Source organism: Neolamprologus brichardi, chromosome 6, assembly GCF_056152115.1.
Source record: "Neolamprologus brichardi isolate AB-2024 chromosome 6, ASM5615211v1, whole genome shotgun sequence".
Taxonomy (NCBI): Eukaryota; Metazoa; Chordata; class Actinopteri; order Cichliformes; family Cichlidae; genus Neolamprologus; species Neolamprologus brichardi.
In genome coordinates, this window is record NC_142109.1 from 13677764 (window position 1) to 13697730 (window position 19967).

At 41.3% G+C, this 19967-nt stretch overlaps 2 protein-coding genes and 1 pseudogene across 2 annotated transcripts; 1 reads left to right on the plus strand and 2 right to left on the minus strand.

Annotated features, from left to right (window-relative positions):
* Positions 1 to 2300: 2300 nt before the first annotated feature.
* Positions 2301 to 3334, minus strand: LOC148102502 (zinc finger MYM-type protein 1-like; annotated as a pseudogene).
* A 614-nt stretch (positions 3335 to 3948) lies between these two features.
* On the minus strand, positions 3949 to 4687 carry LOC148102503 (zinc finger MYM-type protein 1-like). The gene has a single exon (XM_087842409.1). It carries the CDS (start codon positions 4657 to 4659, stop codon positions 3949 to 3951), a length of 711 nt encoding a protein of 236 aa, XP_087698535.1. The 5' UTR covers positions 4660 to 4687.
* A 2477-nt stretch (positions 4688 to 7164) lies between these two features.
* On the plus strand, positions 7165 to 11960 carry gprin3b (GPRIN family member 3b). The gene is made up of 2 exons (XM_006787048.3): positions 7165 to 7497; positions 9463 to 11960. The coding sequence occupies exon 2, from the start codon at positions 9555 to 9557 to the stop codon at positions 11679 to 11681; it is 2127 nt and encodes a 708-aa protein (XP_006787111.2). The 5' UTR covers positions 7165 to 7497; positions 9463 to 9554; the 3' UTR covers positions 11682 to 11960.
* Positions 11961 to 19967: the final 8007 nt, after the last annotated feature.

A 19967-nucleotide genomic window follows, 5' to 3' on the forward strand; every position in this document is an offset into this window, starting at 1 on the left:
ACCGTCTATGCCACGCACACAGCTACACAAGTCTCCCAGGTGACACAAGCTCTTCTTTCTAACCAAGACTTAAACATTGTTTCTAAATGTGCAACTAAGAAGTTAAAACAATTAACAGTCCACGACACACCTCAAAACTTGGGTTGAATTTATCACTAGGCATTAATATCATGATGTCTTTGAACACAGCATGATAGTTTCTAGTGCTGCTGCAGCGCCATCTACTGCCCGCAGTGGTCATGACTGCGCAGACAACTTCACAGCAATTGTCTAAAATTTGAACCAGACACGAAATTTCAGTTAAGTGCAATAAAAACTTACTGGACTTAATAATAAAATGAGATCAAATATATAGAAAAGATCTTTAGTTTGAAAATTTCTCAATTTGATGAAATTTCATTCTAATACAAATATGAAAGTAAAGATAATCACAAAACACAAAAACCTTCACTTGAAACTAAAGGAAACTAAACTGAAAACATAACTTTGAAATAAAAACAAGTAAAAAAAAAATCTAACTGAAATAACTCAGACAAGAAAATCCCAACTATAGTAGCTGGAAGCTTTTATCTGCAAATAAGATAATCAGATATTGCATTTTCCAATATTAGCCACAAGATGATGCCAAATTCACAAAATGTGTGCTACACTGTGTAGTAGTCTATCATAGGGCTGTTTATAGAAAATAGTCATATTATGCTGCTGATAATGGTCAACAAGCCTCCATTATTCCATTGTCCGTTCAATTTTTTTAAATGGTGAAAACACACGGCACATAAAGACCCACCACTGTGTCACTTTATCGAAAGGGGCTGCACAAAAGCCCTCACCCTTACCCATTAATCTGCTTTATCGACAATGTATGCAGCCTATTCTGAGATGCTTACCAACGGTGCTCTCAGCTGTAATTAAGTCACAGTCTGCTTTCTCACTGAATCAGTCCCTCTGGGCTTTTAAAGGCAGAACGTCTATCACATACAATTACTGCAGTCCAAGCCCTGCCTCAGACCCAGGCTGTATTTAAATAAGGAATCTCCCCCACCAACACTACCAAAGACTGTATTGACAGTGTAATAGATCAGGGTGAATAAGAGAGTAGTCTATAATGCTACAATTTTGTTTTAACAACCCGGACAGACTTTGCACAAAATCTTTCAAAAGCCCTTCAGATTCGATGAAGTGCTTTTGAAAGTGGTAGGCTACTAAATATTGGCGCTCTCTGTCAGTGCTGTTATCCCCGAGGATGAGATGCAGAAGGGGTGTCACAAAACTAAAGCAAAGATCCAATGATGTCAGCAAGTACAACAACTCCTAAAAGACGAATCAAGTCAATAATATCACCTAAAGGGAGCCATACGAACGCGTATGGATCGCTGTCTCTGTGAGAAGGATGGCACTGTGTAAGTGCTTCCACAACTTTATACTGTCTTCGACATCAAAATTAAAACCAGGCTGGTTTCTGTATTTCTTGGTCTACTCATTCTGATCTACATTTTAATCTGCCAGTGATTACAAGAATTCGCTGTGAAAGTCTTTTAAAACATGGGAAAATACTTGTTTAAATCTGTACGCCTCCAGGGCAGTAGTTTCCACATTTTAAAATTCATGATCCTTTAAATTCCTCTTTGAGATTCATAACATTCCAGTGAGCTGTGAGCTTGCATAAAGTTATTAATGTTTCTCTGTCCTGATCAGCATTTCTGCTCTTTCGTATCTCTTATCATACATTTCACCATCCATCCATCCATTTATCCAGATGGCTGCCTCTACCTGAGTCTGGCTCTGCTTAAAAGCGAATTCTATTTCCCCACTTTCGCCAAAATGCTTGCTCACAGATTCTCTCTAATATTCCAAAATCACCTTAAACGACAGTATAAAGCACATTGAGACACCTGTTACTGGATCGTAATGTGAGCAGACTTCTGCTTTGTCGTCTTCTTTATCATTACATTCATGTTAATGTTCAGGGGCAGGGACACGTGTGTGGGATTTGTAACTACCAGGGGCGTCACTAGGTTTTAAGGACAGGGGGGGCTTAGCCCCCAAGAGATGCACACGATATGAACGAACGTAGTGAATGAGCACAAAATTTCACAAACAGAAAACAAGACTGAGAAATTGTTTTCCTACTTTTTTGGACAGATTAAACATCCCAGGCCACCAATAGATCTATTGTTTTATTTCAGTCTGTTTTATAATACAGTACAACAAGAAAACAGAAGAAATGTGTTTGCTGCATTAATAACAAGAAAAAAACTGAAAATAAAAAAGTACATCATTTTTATGGCTGCAATCACCAGTTACTTGGTGGGTGGAAGCATCAAAGAATGATGTCTGTTTTTAAGAGTGGCAAATCGGTCAATCACTCTGTTGTGACTCAGATGCAGAAGCGTGTCTTTTTCAATAGACATGACTGCAAGACTGTGAAGTCTTTTCTGACCCATTGTTTGACGCAGCCAGGAGTGCAGCCGACGCAGTGCACTAAAGGACCTTTCGCACGAGCAGCTGCTGACAGGCACTGTTAGGGCAACTTGGATGGTTGCCTTCAGAGAGAGAAACATGTCTGAATCAAGGAGGTTGTACACAGACAACATATTTTGGGTGGACATCCAGCCTCTGTTTTCCGGGTAAGAAAGTTTCTGGCCACCAGAACCTCCTCTTTTTTCAGGTCAAGTCTGAAGTGCTTTGCAAGTTCATTCAAGTGTGGTTCACTCAAGAAGTTCTCAGATTTAGGACTGCATGCCTGGATGCCTTTTAGCAGCCCTGCATCTACACTGCAAAATCTTTGATCAAGCTCACCAACCATCCAATCCACTCAAGGGAAAAGTAACTCTCTTTTCAATGTGTCTGAGTTGTTCAATTCAGTGCGTGAACCCACAGTTGCCTCCAGGACAAAATCCTCCATTTTCCTCTGCTTGTGCCTTGTCTTGGCACCTGCTTCAGGGATACTGTGGGTGTTACACAGGGCCTTGGTTTTCTCATACAACTCTGTAGCAAATGCATCTGAGTGTTTGCCCTTAAGTGTGTCACACACAGCTTGTTTGCAGATAAAAGCTTCTGCCAGGTCTAAAGTCTCTTTCTGCAAGAATTTGTGGAGTCCTTCGGTTACAGACAGAATCGACTGAAACATCAGTAGTGCATAGACTGCTGAGAACTTGTAGAGCTTTGCTCTGAGACCAACAGCTATGGGGGATTCAATTGCAGATAGGCACTCCAAAATGGCAGGCAATGTCTCAAGAACTGCACTGATTGATCGCAATTGACATGCCCAGTGAGTGTTTGAAAGTTGCACAAGCTCAGTTTTTGTCAATCCAAGCTTTGCCTGAGTCTCCATGAACTTATGATGATTGACTAGGGAAGTGCTGAAGAAAGAATACACACACTCCAACAAGCTGAAAAGCTCCACAGCCTCTGGGACAGCCTTGCAAGTATTGCACAAAACCAGGTTAAGTTGATGAGCATAACAATGCACATAGATAGCCTCAGGATGGAGCCTTCTAAAATGTGCTTGTACACCTCCAGTGGAGCCACTCATAACGGCTGCACCATTGTAGCTGTTGGCATGATGACATTGTATATAATTTGTATTATTTCTTTATCTTGTCAAGATCCATGTCATGATTGTAAATTGTTTAAGCTGTACATTACTTTGTTTGTTTTTTGTAGTCAACGTTTTGGTGCTTTTATTTTGAAAGTCAAGTTCGCTTACAAGTTGTGCTAGTTTCCTCTTTGGGTAGAAAGAAGAAAAACACCTGTAAACGCGCAGAAAGGATGGTTTTTATTGAAAGACATGTTAAGTGGACTTTAACTACACACGGTTAAACGGTTAAAGGAAACCTCAGAAGAACGGCGGCTAATTCCCTTTTTTGCAGCATGCAGCCAACGAGGTATTTATTTATTTATCGTGTTGTTGTACAGTGTTTTTACTGCTGTGTCTTACGCTGAGTTTTATTTTGTTAATGCTGTATAGTTTTCACGGTGGCTTTGGAGAGAAGTCTTCAAATAAACCAGTGACAGAAAACCACTTGCGTCTGCCTGTGCTTCGAGGGAATTATAACCATCATATGTTTGTGCTACACATTTAAGCTCTGCAAGACCATAGTTTTGGATCTGCTGCTGAATCTCATTTGCAATGGACTGGGCATCAAATGATTTTATCTCTGCTAGTGCAAGGAAACGCTCCTTCACTGCCCCCTCTGACACGTACCTGACACAAACAGCTAACTGCTCTGCCTTTTCCTCCCTTGCCTCATCTGCCATGATGGCATAGACTTTAGACTTTGTCATTTCAGATACAATGACACTAGTAACTTCCTGGGCACAACAGTCAATCATGTCATTCTGGGATGTTGGCGAGATATACTGTGCATTTGATGGGGGATTATGTTTTTGAAGAAGAGGATCAAACTCCTTCAAAAGCTCCATGCACGCAAGAAAATTCCCTCTGTTTGGGCTGTCTTCACCTTCATCATGGCCACAAAAAGGGAGTCCCTGTCTCCCTAACATAGAGGTGACGGCAACAATTCGTCTGAGATACTCTCTTCTTTCGACTATCTCACTCACATTTGCAGTTGCTATCATCTGTGCAACGTTTCCCTGTTTGCTAGTTCCCTGGTAGCTTTTCCATGTAACAACACTGTCCTTATATGTTTGAGCCATCTCATGCTTCCCAAAGATGACTAAAGCTTTCTTCCAGTTCTTGCAACCGCTACTGACCAAACTATCATGTTTGATGTTTTTGCCAAACACTCTACATGGGAAGCAGAAAGCTGCATTCTGGTTGACTGAATATTCTAACCAGTTGTGCTTTTCAAACCAGCTGTGGTTAAATGCTCGCTTCTGTGTACCAAAAGTATCATGTGGATAGCTCTTCAGCTTTACCTGTCTGGGCCCCGTGTCTTTGTCACCTAAATCAAACCCTGTAGTAGGATGAGTTGCTGCAGCTGCTTCATCATTTTCCCTCTCTTGGCCTGTTTGCTCTTCTCTCTCTGTAATAACTTGATCTTCCTCTGCTTCTCGATCCATTTGCTGCAGCTCCTCTGTCTCTCCTTGCTCTCTCTGACTTGAACTTGCCTGTTGACCTTTTTCTCCCTCAGCCTCTCCTTCTGCCTCACCCTTCAAGATACATTAAAACATACTGAATTGTAATGTAAATCGCTAATATCATGACTTCTGCTCACGCGCCACAGTAATTTGTTGCTCCCAAATATTTTGAAGTTACAAACATTACATTTTGAGCACGCACGTGACTAAAATGGTTGCAATTTAAAGCCCTGAAAAATATTACTAAATTACTTGAATTGAAGTAATATTAAAATAGAACCCTCAAAAATATGTGAGTCAGGCTAATTTGACTTCTATATATATATATATCTTTGCTCTCTCCACTTTCTAACCTTGACTCTCCTAAATAAAAGCTCAAGTTAAACAGGTCTTATATGTTGTACCGTGACTGAAATGTTTCATATTTCATATCCATATTGAGTTCCATAAAATTCTAATCAGACTGTCTGCATCACAAATGACTCCATCCTGTGAAATCTTTGACTCACCTCTCCAGCAGAGGTCTCTCCCCTCTCCCTCTCTGTGATCCTCTGCCCTGACTCCTACAGGTTAATGGGGATGGAGGAGTGATTATTATTATTTCCACTGATGATAACCATACCTGAATGAGCTCAGCTCGATTTTTCAGAGCTAAAACGAGTGACAGAAATTAACATTATGCTAACAATTTAACTTAGTGCGCTAGCCAGGTTTTTATTTATCAAAATGGGGAGCACCTGGATCATTATTTACATGGGACTCTGCTGTTAGCTGGAGCTAACTAATTGTTACTACCAGCCAGTGATGAAGACTTACTTTCTTGAAAAACTTGCGTATATCCATGATTTCTTACTGTTTGCCGCATGTACGCTAGTGTGTCCGCAGGTGTGTAAAGTAGCAGTGAAAACGAGGACTGGATTTTCAGTAATGTGGATGTCCCCTGTGAACAACTGGAACGGATTGGATAACGAAGCACTGACGCTACCTTAACAGTGTAAAGTGAAAGGGACCAACCGAGTTCTGATCATATTTATGTGAATAGCGACAGGTTTATATTATTATTTCTTTAAACTCATATTCCTGCATCTTTATATTGAATTTGTCTGCAAGTTCTGTAAAAAAAAAAAATCGAATAAATTAAAAAAAACAAACAAAACTAAACACCAAATTATTTAGGGGGGCTTAAGAATATTTTAGGGAGGCTTAAGCACCCCTAAAATAGGCCTAACGACGCCATTGGTAACTACTGTGGAAAAAATGCACACTCTCGTGTAAAGTCAGAGTTAGCTTTATTGTCAATTCTGCAGTATGTACAACACACACACACACAGGATCGAAATTTTGTAACCCTTGACCCACTGTGTGTTACTAGAACGAATCAAAGAATAGTTAAGAATATGAGATGCAGACGAAAATAAATACGTGATATCAAAGTATAGATATGAATTATATAAGATATATTAAAGCCTAAATATAATTATTGATGTCTATGTATAAAAAATATAAAGCAGTGTAAAGCAGACTCATTCATAATATTAATGAACAGTTATTTGGACAGAATCATTGATGTATTTTTTAACACGAGCCACATTTCTCTCCGTGTTATCAGCAAAGTGCAAAGTCTTACGCTGTCTCCGACTCATTTGCATAAGCACAGAAAATCTTTACTGCGATTTTTTCTGTAGTAATAGTTAATGACACCAATTGTAACCGGCAGGCTCTTATCGTAAAGGCTCTTTATTCACCAGATCTGCCGAAAGCACAGAGAAATATTTCTTCATTTTGAAAATAATGTAGATGTAAAATAAATGAACGCGATCTCGCTAAAGCATGCTCCAAAAAAGAACCGCATAAAAGTCGACCCATTTCTCAATAACACAAATGGGAACAGAAAAACCAAAAACCTCTCCTCTTGGAATATTATGGTCTACGTTAGGAGGCAGAAAGCGCAGGGAACTAAAACTAATTAATTTCAGGACCAAGTGACCCTCCTGTGAAAGCCTGCGGCTGTTACAATCCTGCTTCCATTCGCATCGTCTCCACCCCTCCCCATTCATCCATTCATCTGGTTAACTCTAGATTGCCCTGCCAAGACCAGTTCAGTCTGGGATAGCGCACAAACCATGATCGGCTCGTCACATTTTTTTTTTCCTTTTTGTTTTTTTGTTTTTGTAAGCACGAGCCAGCAGTGATGAAGATCTCAGAGTCAGCGGTGACTCATTGCGCACGGTCAGTCAGTCAAGGTGCTTAAATTTTGTGCCTGACTGTGGTGGATCGATACCTCTAAGACCCATATTCTACGTGGAAGGCGTGGCTTGGTGTCATCGACACAGGCTGACTTTTCCATATTCATCCCTAGGTTTTTTTTTTTTCTTCTTTTTCCCCCCTCGTCTCACTGACGCCGCGGACGCGCAATCTGCACCCAACGGCACGGGGCATAAATCGTCTCGCAAGGTAAGCCTCCTTCATCTTTTCAAGCTCTCTTATACTGTGAGATGTTAAATTCGCCCGCAAGGTCAAATCAAACCAGCAAGCATCGGTGGCTTCTGAGGCGCTGAATTGGGGCAATAGGCTACAGTGCACGACATGGATCTTAATTGGCCTGAATAGATCGTGTGCACCGCTTGCATGCGGGATCTTTCATGTGCGACGTTTTGCATGAATACGGTCTGCACGTAGTCTGTCCACACTTTAGGTTATTTCTTAACTGCTGCTGGCAAAAGAAGAAGAAGTAGAAGAAAAAGGAACACAAAAAAGCCCAGACACCGAGGCGTTTAATTGTCATATATTTAATAACACCCAGGATATGCTTTCCATAAATATTTGCGTTTTGACAACAGACAGGCAGATGCATAGTGGCAGAGCACAAACAACCCGGCTACACCTGTCCATGACCCACACCAGTAACCTACTATTCTGTGCTGTTCGAGTAACACGTAGGGGGGGATGCTCTATAGGGCTACCGAGTGCGTCAGATTATCATGGTTAAAAGAGTGTGACGGGAATATTTATTCTTTAGTCTCGCCTTATCAGATACAAGTATAACCTGGAAAGCTGTTTGGTTTCCCACTGCTACTCCTAAAGAAGAGGATGCTGGTGTGATGAAGGAGAATGCCTCTAGATCAGATTGATATTGTTACCTTTACTGAGATGAACTACACTGATCATCAGTCGATGTCACCGAAATGGAAAAGGACCATTAATGCCACCCATGGAATTATCATTCAATGTGTTCTTCATTTGCTTTATAGATAGTTTTCCATGATTACATCCTTGACCACAGCACAGCTCATCTGTCCAACTCCAAAGGGTCACATATTTCAGCTGTCTGCCGAGTGCTGGGTCATTACTTGCAGAATTGGCTGGATACTTTTACACATTCAGGACACAGACTGAGATGAAGCCAAAGAAACTGTTGATCACTGCGTAGAATTTAAAACAGATAAAGGACAAACGAGGGTGATGCTGGTTATAAACTCACTTGTGGTTGTCAAAAAAAAAAATGAAACTTTAAATTAGTGATTATGAGTGATTTTCAGCCCTCAGGTATATATTTTAAATCTACCCAATTACATTCCACACAAAGATTAAAGGATAATTGAAATATGATATTGTTACTAAGTGGCTAGCTTGCCATTGGCAATATCTCACAGCATCACAACATTTAATTAAACCGAGTCAACGGGCTAGCATGGGGAGACTCAGTTCATTTCATTCATTATTCACATCTCTTTGGATGCTGTAATATTCAATTGCGATAACTTCAGCTTATTTATGAATGACACGCTATTGGGCAAAGTTTTATTTACGGTAGGATTTGTAGAATGAGAAAAACAGCGGTTAGATCAAACGCCACCAAATGTGTAGCATCCACAGTTTTAATCAAAGATCTGTTTTATCTGTAAGCACTTTGAGTCTAAATGTCGCATTGTGTCTTATTGCTCTACTTTGTTTACACAGCATTTTCTTATCATACTTTTACATTTTCAGTGCAATCAGTCAAGAGGTTTAATATGCATAATGTGTTATAAAATCTCTGGAGTTTCATTTATTTCCATGCATTTCCAAACAAAATCATGCATCAGTTGCAGCACAAAGATGATGTTGAGTTTAAAGGAGAATGTGGAGATCAATGAACCAAAAACTACCTCCATAAATATTATTAAGTTATATGTTAAAAGTTATAAGTTCGTTCGATTATTAAAGTTGGAATCACATATTAAATTCTTAGTCAGCTGCAGGTCTCTCGCTGTTCTCTGTCCTGGCTGGTTGATAACTGTTGAGTAAAATTGTCTTGCAGAAAATCACCTTGGTCTGGAGTCTGGTCTGATTATAATCATCTGAATAAAGGTGTAATTGTTGTGATAAGCTTAATGATTAAAAACTTCAACTGAGTCTACTTCTGTTTTCCTCCTTTAGGAAATTGCAAAAAGTTAATGATAGCACAGCGTGCATCTGTTTCCATCTTTGGATATACGGCAATATTTGAAGACTGAAGCAGTGACTCCGCCATGGGAACTAACCCAAAAAGGACAGTAACAGTCCAGATGGTGCCTCAGCTGGCTGGGGTGGACACACTGGGCAACAAGGAGTCTAATGCCAAGTGGGCTAAAGAGCCCAACCTCAACGTCTCTCAGGTTTGTCCAAAACCCACCCTCAGATCTCCCGACAAGCAGGATAACCTATCTCTGACGACTGCTAACGCCGCCCCCCACACAGAAAAAACAGGTTGTAAGGGAGGGGAACCAGTTACCACTGTGTCAGACAAATCAGCTCCAGGCAATGGAAACCAGATAAAATCTGAGCAAGTGTCAGGTGAAGACCACCAAACACCAAACCTGTCTGTAACAGGCCGAGAGGTGGGTGAGGCAGGAGCTGACCAGCGGGATTCTAATGCTAACATGAAAACACTGAGCCCAACCAGTGAAACGGGCACGTGTAAGGCCAGTTCGCTGTCTCCTGTTGCAGCATCGGGCGCCGACACGAACAGCAGTGAGTACAAAGTAAAAAACCCAGTTGCACCAGAGGAGAAGCAGGTACAGCTGACACCCTCAGTAGAAACTACAGCACGAGAGAAAAGTAATGAACGCCTTTCTCCGAATGACAAAAAATGTAACGACAGTGATGTAAGGAGTACAGCATCTGAAGTACAAGATAATAAAGAAACCATTTCCAATCCCCAAAGCAAGGACATAGCTATCCCACAGAAATCTAAAGAGACTGGTCATATGCAAGGTTGCTCATCAACCTCTGTTTCTTTACAAGATCCATCAAAACCCAAGCAAAGCATGGAAACTCCACTAAGCTCAGCCAAAGCCCCATCTGAGAGTAAAGATGCAGTAGCTGGACCAACAAATGAAAACTCACGGTCAACGTGCCCAGAGAAGGAATTTGCAACAGTGTCGAGACCGCAGGTCTCCTCAGATAAACACCAGCCAGTGTCCTCACAGAAAGACTCATCCTCTCTGCCCCAGGCGACAAAAAGCACGCAGGCATCCGAGCAGGTGGCTGAAGGGAGCAGCCAGACTGACACAGCTGTCTTTGAAGGGCAGCCGGAGTCCAAGCTCTACACGGAGGCTTCGACAATGACCTCATCGCTATCGCCGGCCCCGGTCAAGAAGTGTCATGATATGGAGGTTCAGGCAGTAGCTAAAATGTGCAGTAAGGCTGTGGCCACGAGTCCAAGTCTGCTGCCTTTCCCTGTGACCCACAGGCCAAGCAGTGGTGCAGTCCCAGGAGAGGAGAGCCTGGCTGTAATCTACCAGGTGAAAAGCGGCACCGTGACTGATCCAAAGTCAGAGAGACTCACTGTAGAGGCACAAATGTGCCCCAACCAAAACATGGTTTTCCAATCAGAAACTTTGTCACAGCAGCATGACTCCAGGCTAGGAGCCAAACCTAAAGAACCGGGCGCAGCTCTGTGCAACATCCAGCCGGTTTATCAAATCAACATTGAACACAGCGAACCCAAGAAGCAAGACGCAAAAACAGCCACCAGTGAAACTCCTTCTCTCAGATCAGGGATGCCCCCAGAGACAGCCGTTGTTCCTGCGCCTGGATGTGCTGACAGCAACACTGCTGCACAGGCCCTGCCAAAAACAACGACAACAACGACAACAGCACCAATGACAACAGCACTGACAACAACAGCAGCAGCAGCACCAGCAGCAAACACCACATGCAAGTCAGAGCTCACTAAAAATAGAGATGTGAGTGCAAAAGAAAAAAGCAAAGAAGCAGTAAGTAAAGCCCAGAGTAAGGAGACAAATTCTGGCAAAAAGAAGGTGGAACCGGAGAGAAGCGACGCAGAGGACGATCAGTCACGGAAGCAGAAAGGAAAGAGCGTCCACGACGTCGTCTGGGACGAACAGGGCATGACGTGGGAGGTCTACGGGGCTTCCGTGGACCCCGAATCACTCGGCTTTGCAATTCAGAGCCACTTACAGAGCAAAATAAAGGAGCAAGAGAGGAAACTGATGGTCCAGACCTCGCTGCGAAAGTCAATCTCTGGTGCTGATTCGCCGCGACATGGCAGCAAGAACAAAAGGAGGCAGCAGAACATTTTCAGGTCAATGCTGCAAAATGTCAGACGGCCCAACTGCTGCGTGCGCCCCCCTCCCTCCTCCGTCCTCGAGTAGCACAGGACAGAGGTAGCCATTGTCAGACTCCTCCCTTTTCCTAGAGGTCAAAATGTTTTTCCTCCCCTCATCAAGATTTTCAATGCCAAGTGAAACATTGACGCCGATCCCTGTAAGTAAGTATACTGGAATGTCGTAGCATAAAAGAGTCAATACTTGTGATGATGTTTGTGATCCAACAAGGTAGGAAATAGAAATATCAAATGAAACAAACAAGAATTAAATTTAAAAAAAACCTTATTTTTTAGAAATCAATATGAGAGAGAAAACAGTTTTTTTTAATAAAAATAAAGAAAACAAAACAAAGGCAATAACAGTGAAACGCATGTATTTCAGTTACAGTGACAGTTGTATGACCTAATATGAAGTCCAGACCTTCACAGCGAGAGGCACTGATCATGGGATAGACATACTAACTCACTGTCAGGATATCTGTGCAAATATATTCAACCGACATCTCATCGCATCTGGTGCATTTGATATATGTTCATGAGGTGTTTTCGTTTGTTTTTTCCAGGGCCCTATATTTATCAGGTTGCTGTGTTTTCTTTTCTTTTTAGTGAGTACTTAAAGGGGACACTGTATGCATACATGTACGCTGTTCGATCTCTGTTCTTCTTTGGTTTTCTATTAAAATAAGCAAAAAAATGCATTGACTTTTACACCGTCATTTCTCACTTTTCGTGGGTGTAGTGTTTCTCTCCTGGTGATTCTTTTGTTTTGTTTCTAAAGGAGATTCCACGTGTAAATCGAATGCAGAAACATTTATGTCGTCAGGACTCACACACAGGAATGAACGGTTTTGAAAATAAATATTTAAAAGACTAAATGATAAATCAGAGTAAAGATGCAGTCCTTAAAGAGAGCATGAAGTACGTTCAGAGTAAAAGATTTGCTCCAAACTATAGGCACAGGTTTTAGTTGAGCACTTGCAGAGGAGGAATATTAAAGGGCTTGTATCCACCCCTCAGTACATTTTAGGGGGAACATCTCCCCATGTCCATGTCCTGAAATCTACAGCTATGCTTCCCAGGAGGAAACTAAGCCACTATGTTTCCTCCTGGGAGTCTTGGGTAGAGTTGGGGTCCTTATGTATGGAGATTGCAGGGTTTCTCTGTGCATGCCAGCTTTAATCTTCAGAAACATGCATGTCTTCTGTCACTGTGCTTTTACCAAGTTTACATGTGGAGTTGGTCCCCGGTGGCTGAATGTAGAGTATTAGTTTCCCTTTAGCTTCCCTGTATTGATCAATAAGTTTATCTCTTTCACTGACAAGGTATTTAATGCTTGAATATTCAAAAATAAAATGTTCTGGGTTCAGACAGGCAAATTTTAAAAACAGTACTTGCTGTAGCATAAATTCTACACTTTTTGTGTGAAAGAAGGTTTTAAAGAAACAACAACTACAGCATGACTCAGAGTAAAATAAATAACTAAATGAGCATAGAGTGATATATACTATTTTAATCTGAGGACGACTTCGGATGCTGCATAAAAACCTGCTAAAGTCAGAGACACAAAGCCAGCCGGCGTAAGAAGACGCAGCAGTGACTGTTTCCTTTTTTTTTCCAAAGAGGGACCTGATGTTGAAGTTTTAAAATAAAGAGCTATCTTCATTTTTTTTTAAATCTTTGAATGGATATAAACATGCAGTAATACATCCGCAGCATTGAAGTGTCCACCTTTAATGCTGCGGAAAATAAACGCTCGCCACTTCAGGGCCTCGGCTTGTTGCGGTCTGAAGTCTGAGTCAAAGAACAGATTTAAAAGGATTGTTTTGAGTAGAACTCTTAATGTGAAAACTGATTTTTATCTGCATTTACCTGAAAAAGAAACCGCTTTATTACGAGCAGCTGAAACGTCAGGTCAGTGGCAGGATAATTTTACTGTTTTTGAAGAAGCAGAGAGAAAACAGACCTGCAGGACACAAACAGATCTGACTGTTTTCGGCTGATTTTTAAAACGTATAGCGACTCAAAGGGAGTCATTTCTGGAAAGTAAAATATTTGAATAGTTTAAATTGCCCAAGGGCAGGCTTTGGGGTCAAGGGAAGTTGCTTTGTTGCTTTTAACTCCTAAAATCTGATCATTTTAGGGCTGCAGGACCTTGAACCAGTTTGTACTTTCATCTAAAGGTTTTGCAGCTGTTTTGACTCAGTTAAAAAAAAAAAAAAAACTCACGTTTTGGTAGCAGATTAATCATTTAGGTCCCAGAAAACATGGCAAACATTGGCTATTTTCAGCTTCTGAAATGTAAGAATTCAGTTCAGGGTCACATGGGGGGTGAACACCAACAAGCTGTCATGGGGCAAGAGGTGTTTTCCTAAAACTTGGGCTAATGTTTGGACAAAACGATTCATCTGCTTCAGGTTCCAAGAATTTTTATTTTTTCTTTATTTGCTAATATTGCACATTGGATGATGGAGTGCACAATGCGCATAATTGCAGAGATCCCTGTGTATGATTTGCCTGCACACCTAACTGAATTTCAAGTAGAAGGCTTTCTGTATCATCACCAGCTCTGTCCTTTGAGTGTTCTCCAGCCTTTTCTTTCCAAGGCCCTTTCTAAAACACTTCAGAGTGAATTTACTGTCTTGAGTGGCGTAACACTGATTTCAGGCGACTGCTCTTACTTTCTTAACAAGCACGTCGCTACATATTAACGTCAGGGCGAGATAACAAGAACGAAAAAGTCCTCTATGCCCGTTGTGCTGTGAAATGTCACAACCTGTAAAGAACAGCGCAGTGTATATCTGTCCCACCCAATACCTAACTGGATTTTATGAAACCAAAGCACTTTCCACAAAAAACAAAAACAGGAAATCTGTTTTCGTCTTCTGCTACAGCGCCGACTGAAAGGTGTCAAACCAAACTGTAACATCGTTTCAGATTCCAAGTTCAGCCTCAGGCAGTTAATGCTTTCTCTCTCCTTTCCATCAAGGTCAGTTTCACACTCTTGCATTTCTGTAGGCCTGGTCACCAGCCTTAATTCGTATTCTTTCACCCCGGCTTTAATTAGCCACGTTTCAATTTTTAATAACCCCCTACTCACTGTGTCGTTATGACCGGTTCCTATTTGGAAGTGCAGATTAGATTTGGCCACAGGCGGTGGGTAACGCTGGGAAAGATTTACAATGACAAGGAGCACGGGGAGAGATTTCAAAGTGATACCACCCGCTGCTGCAACTAAAAGAGGACAGAGTTTAGCATGCCTTCAGTGTTCACCTGTTTGGCTGCACTTGTTGTGACCTCCGTGGGTGTGTTAATGAAATGTGGCCTTTTTACTGGTTTTAAACATGTTAATAATTCTCTTTTAAATACCAAATAATAAACATGATGAACACTGAAGCTCTGTTTACTACAGAAAGTAGGACTCTCAACAGTTCTGACTTAACACAACCAAAATCCTCAGAAAATATATTTTTTCATCAACAACTGATGACTCATCACAAAACATTAAGTTACATCAAAGGATGCTTAAACTCATAATATCTGTTAGTTACATTCATTGGTGTTCTAGATCTTTTCTAGAGAGAGATATACACTCACCAGTCACTTTACTAGGCACACCTTGTTAGTACTGGGCTGGACCCACTGTCGCCTTCAGAGCTCCTTTAATCATTCGTGACATGGATTCAACAAAGTGTTGGAAATATTTCTCAGATTTCGGTCCATGTTGACATGATGGCATCACACAGCTGTTGCAGATTTGTTGGCTGCACATCCATGATGTGAACCTCCTGTTCCACCACATCCCAAAGGTGCTCTGTTGGACTGAGATCTCATGACTGTGGACTCACTGTGATGTTCAAGAAACCAGTCTGAGATTATTTGAGCTTTGTTTGGGATCTGGTATCCTGCTGGTCATAAAGGGATGGACATGGTCAGCAAAAACTCAAAGGCTGTGGTCTCATGGTCCTGGTCCTTCAACCCAGTTTTTGTGTTTGTCACGGTTTATGTTCTAAGTTCTATATTGGTGTCTCTTGAGCTCAGTCTTCCCTATTCTCATCTCTGCGTCTTTCAGCCTTCCCAGTCATGTACCCATGTCTGCATTAACGCTGTGATTATTAATTCAGTCCTGTGTTTTTGGATCCACAGCTCTGCCTCACACCTAAACCTGTGGATATGGCAAAGGTGCATAAATGATGCTCATTTACTCCAAAGTGTGCAAAGAAAATATCCTCCACACCCTTACACCACCAGCAGCTAGCTTGGACCGATGAAATGAGGCAGGATGGATTTCATGCTTTTTTCCAATCGTCTATTGTCCAGTTTTGGTGCACGTGAACTGTAGCCTTAGTTTCCTATTCTTAGCTGACGTGAGTGAATCCTGCTGCCGTAGTTGGATGTATGCAGAGATGCTCTTCTGTAAACATCGGTTGTAATGAGTAGTTATTTGAGTTACTGTTGCCTTCCTGTAAGCTCAAAGCAGTTTACCATTTTCCTCTGACCTGTGGCACCAACAAGGCATTTTCAATCAGTGTATAGAGAATAAAGAACGCTCTGTTTACAACCCAGAGATGACATAAGCAGTTTATGAAATACTCGGACCAGTTCATGTGGCATCAACAATTATGACAACTATGGTGGTCAGTTTGAAGTTCAGTATTTGTAAGAGGAGTCTGGTGATGTGTATCTGCCATTCTGTCGTCATGTGTGTCATGAAGTGCAAAGTCATTTTCACAGACTGCATAACCTCTAACAAAGTGCTGGTAGAAACACTGGTGATTAAGGCGACAGCACAGCCCTAACGCACAGCTTGGTAGCGAAATAATAATCTCTCAAGTGTTACCACTTAACAAGGAAACTCCCAGGCTGTGTCATAAGCTAAAATTAAAGACTGGTAGTCCATGAGAAGAAGGAGTCCCTCTGTTACAGCCCTAGGGTCTAACCTGATTCCTGCTGAGATGCTGAAACGAATGGTGCCGCCACTGTGGCTGAGCTGACGAGCTGAAACTGTGACACAATGTTTCAAGGAGGAGAAAAAAAGTGGCATTTCAGTGTGCAGTGAAACATTTACCAGTTTGTTACTTATAAAAAGGCAAATCATTCACACTAGTCTATGCTGAAGAGAATGCACACAGTTATGGAAATGAGTTGTGCATAAAGTAATTAACCTTCAGCTGCTCTGTTTTTGCTGCACTTGGATAATTAATAGCAGTCTAGAAGTCTCAGTGTTTGAAGGCACTTTGAAATACCAAATGAGATGTTCTTGAGTGGAGAAGATTAGACACTATCTTGCCTGACTTAGTCCTATTTGGAAGACACTGAACGTGTGTGTGTTTTTTAATCATTTCAAAGTGTAAACACCGCCATACACAACAGCATCCTCGGATTCTGGAAGAAATTGAGGGCAGCGGCAGCAGCAGCATCATTTTGGAGCTATAATTGAAGTCCAAGATAAGTTGCAGTGGTATTGGGATTTGAGATCTGCTCACGGTGACCCAGTTAGCTTCATAAACACACAAGAGTCTCCTGTTCATATAGAAACTCTTACAGGAGCCCCGTGAAAGAAGCCATTACTATTATCCAGACCATCACAGGGATAAAATATGTCCTCATCATCATTTGTGGGACATTAGATGTGCTCTTATCTTGGGGATGAGTGCTAATAATATTTACAGATCATATTTAGAGATTGTGGAGTGAGTAATTAGTGGTGGCTGCTGATCACAGAGAATTTGTGACAAATTCATCTCCTTTCCTTTATTATTGAGACAATATCCTTAAAATAACGTCAGAAACACCAGAGCTGTGATGCACCATTAGTGAGTGTGTGAAAACAGCTCGTGTATATATGTCTTCAGATGTGTGAATGCACTGAAATGTTTTGATCAGGTGAATTCAGGCGTTTGAATAAGTAGAAAACAGGAGATCTGTAGCTGTGCACAAAAACTTATAAAAGATTTGCAGAAGTAATTGATCATATCTGAGAACACAGAGAAGGTGTGTAACTAACACATGTCTAACTTAGATCCTGTATCTAAATTAAATGATAGTTTGCAGTGCAACGATTGCCATCACTCTCCAATAACACTGCTGCTGTGTTTCCAGTAACGTAACTGCAAAGCTTTGCTGTGAAACTACTGACCTTTGTGCAAATCTTCTTTATGCACTCACATATTGAAAATTATTCATGCAAATCTTTTTCACTTGTTCGCCAAATATCATATACAGTTACAGATCTACTCAGAGCCAAAAAAGCATCTATTTGCTTCCTTTTTTTTCAAAAATATTCAAACACTTACTCAAACATATTTATACACTTTCACTTTTCAGTATATTCATAGTTTGTTTGGTTTTGTTACACTTGCCGGTTTGATGATAAACAGCTACAGTACTTATGACCCTATTTTGCTTCCATTCTTCCTAGAAAGTTTGTTTGATTATCTCCATTTTCAGCCGTTTCCATTCAGTTTTTCACCGCCAACTTTCATCTCCTTGCCTCTCTTTGTCACTGTGCCCACCCCCTTTCAACTCCAGCTCCCCATTTCCCCTCTCTCCCTTTCTTGCTGCAACGATGATATCATAATGAAGCATATAAGCCAGTAACAGTGCAGTAATTAAAGCTTCTGCTGGCTCCCTCTGCTCAGAATGTTTCCCATGAAAATGGTCTCCCCCGCCCTTATTTATCCTCGTATTGTATTATCCAGATAGCTGGAAGTGAGGCTTGTCCTCCCGATGGCTGATCGGTTCCCAGTGGAATACGTGGCCTACATTTATCTGCGGTGCAGTGTTGGCCTGCACGTGTGATCGAACAATCCGTGTTTCCTGTGCTTCTTCTTTAAACTTCGCTGTTCTGTATCTGCACCCCGTCCTTCGCCTGTCTTCTCTGCATATGTTTGGATGTATTTCAGACCTCATCATTGATTGCTTACTATTCAGCTCACAAACTCGTGCACTGGTAACCTTTCAACAGTGCATATACTGTATGTGCAGAAAGGGGAAGAGGGAAAAAAAAGAAAAAATACATGCACACACACTCAGTCATACACACAAAGGTCACCTTTCCTGGCTTCATTATGGCTGACAGATGTGCCCATAAATAATCAGTCTCCTGGTGGAACCAGAAGATCCAAAACAAATACTGATAAAGATGAAGCACAGAGAGCGGCACCAGTGCAGGAATCATGCATGCACAGTGTCATTAATTACTGATAGTTTCATCAGCAATAGGTTTCTGACACTGCAGCAAAATCATCATTCTGCCTAAAGAATGATATCCCCCCCCCCCCCCCCCCCCCCCCCCCATTTTCTTCTGCATCCCCAGGGAGAGATAAGCAGCTTTTGTCACACCATTGCCTTTTGTAAAATAGAAGGAAAGTCCTTATCTCGAGAGAAAATGAAGTGTTAAAGGGGACCAGCGGACAGATTGATTCAGATTCAAGTACGGTCAGACTGAATTTAGGAGATGATTTCGATAAAAACCCAATCAAGCGTCTTTGTATGCATGGAGATTCAGGCTAAAATGAAGATCCCCATTGTGAAACTCATTACCTCTAACCTCGGTGAGTTTGTTACAGCATGGCCCCTGTCACTCTGCGCTCTCTGCACCTCCGCAAAGGAAGTTAATCCCATTGTCTGCTTTACCTCAAGCAGTGGAGAAATGAACTCTTTTAGGTCTGTGAAAGCAAAGTTTTAGATGGACAAAACGGTCACCATTTGGGAGAGTTTCAGTTTTTGTCTGGATCATGGCCAATTTATCAAATGCATTTATTGGGCCTCTAGCTGTGCCATTATTTCTACCAGGATTGTGGCGTAGGAATATCCGTTCAATTTAACAGACAATAGTCTGAACATCTGTGTTTCCCAGAGACAAACTTTATAGATTTTGATGCCTTTTTTAGTGCCACCAAGAGTGAAATATCTTAACAACTAGGCGCATTACAATGGGAGTTTATAATAAAAACTAAATGTCCCCTCATCTTCTGTCAGTAACAACACATCGACTACGACTCTCTTTCGTTCCTGAAATGTCTCACCGATCATGAGAGACACCTGTGGATCTGAAAACTGGTCAATTGGCACTTTTTTTGGAAAGCTTTGATGTGTTGACTTTTCATCTGGTGAAATATAATCAAAACTATTAAGAAAAAATGTTCATCAGGTTCCTTAAAAATAAAACATATAAAACATTCAGAACAGAGGAGATTCCATCACCCTTGGTTGTCCTTTGTTTAGTGCTTATTAGCACATGCATGCTAACACCAAACCAAGAGCGTGAACATGGTACATATTACTGCAAAATGAGCATTTAGCAGATGCACAGCAAAAAGAGTCCAGCAAA

What these genes read in the sequence shown, in the direction of transcription:
- LOC148102503 (XM_087842409.1), bottom strand. Translation starts at nt 4,659, where the DNA reads ATGGCTCAAACATATAAGGACAGTGTTGTTACATGGAAAAGCTACCAG.
- gprin3b (XM_006787048.3), top strand. Translation starts at nt 9,555, where the DNA reads ATGGGAACTAACCCAAAAAGGACAGTAACAGTCCAGATGGTGCCTCAG.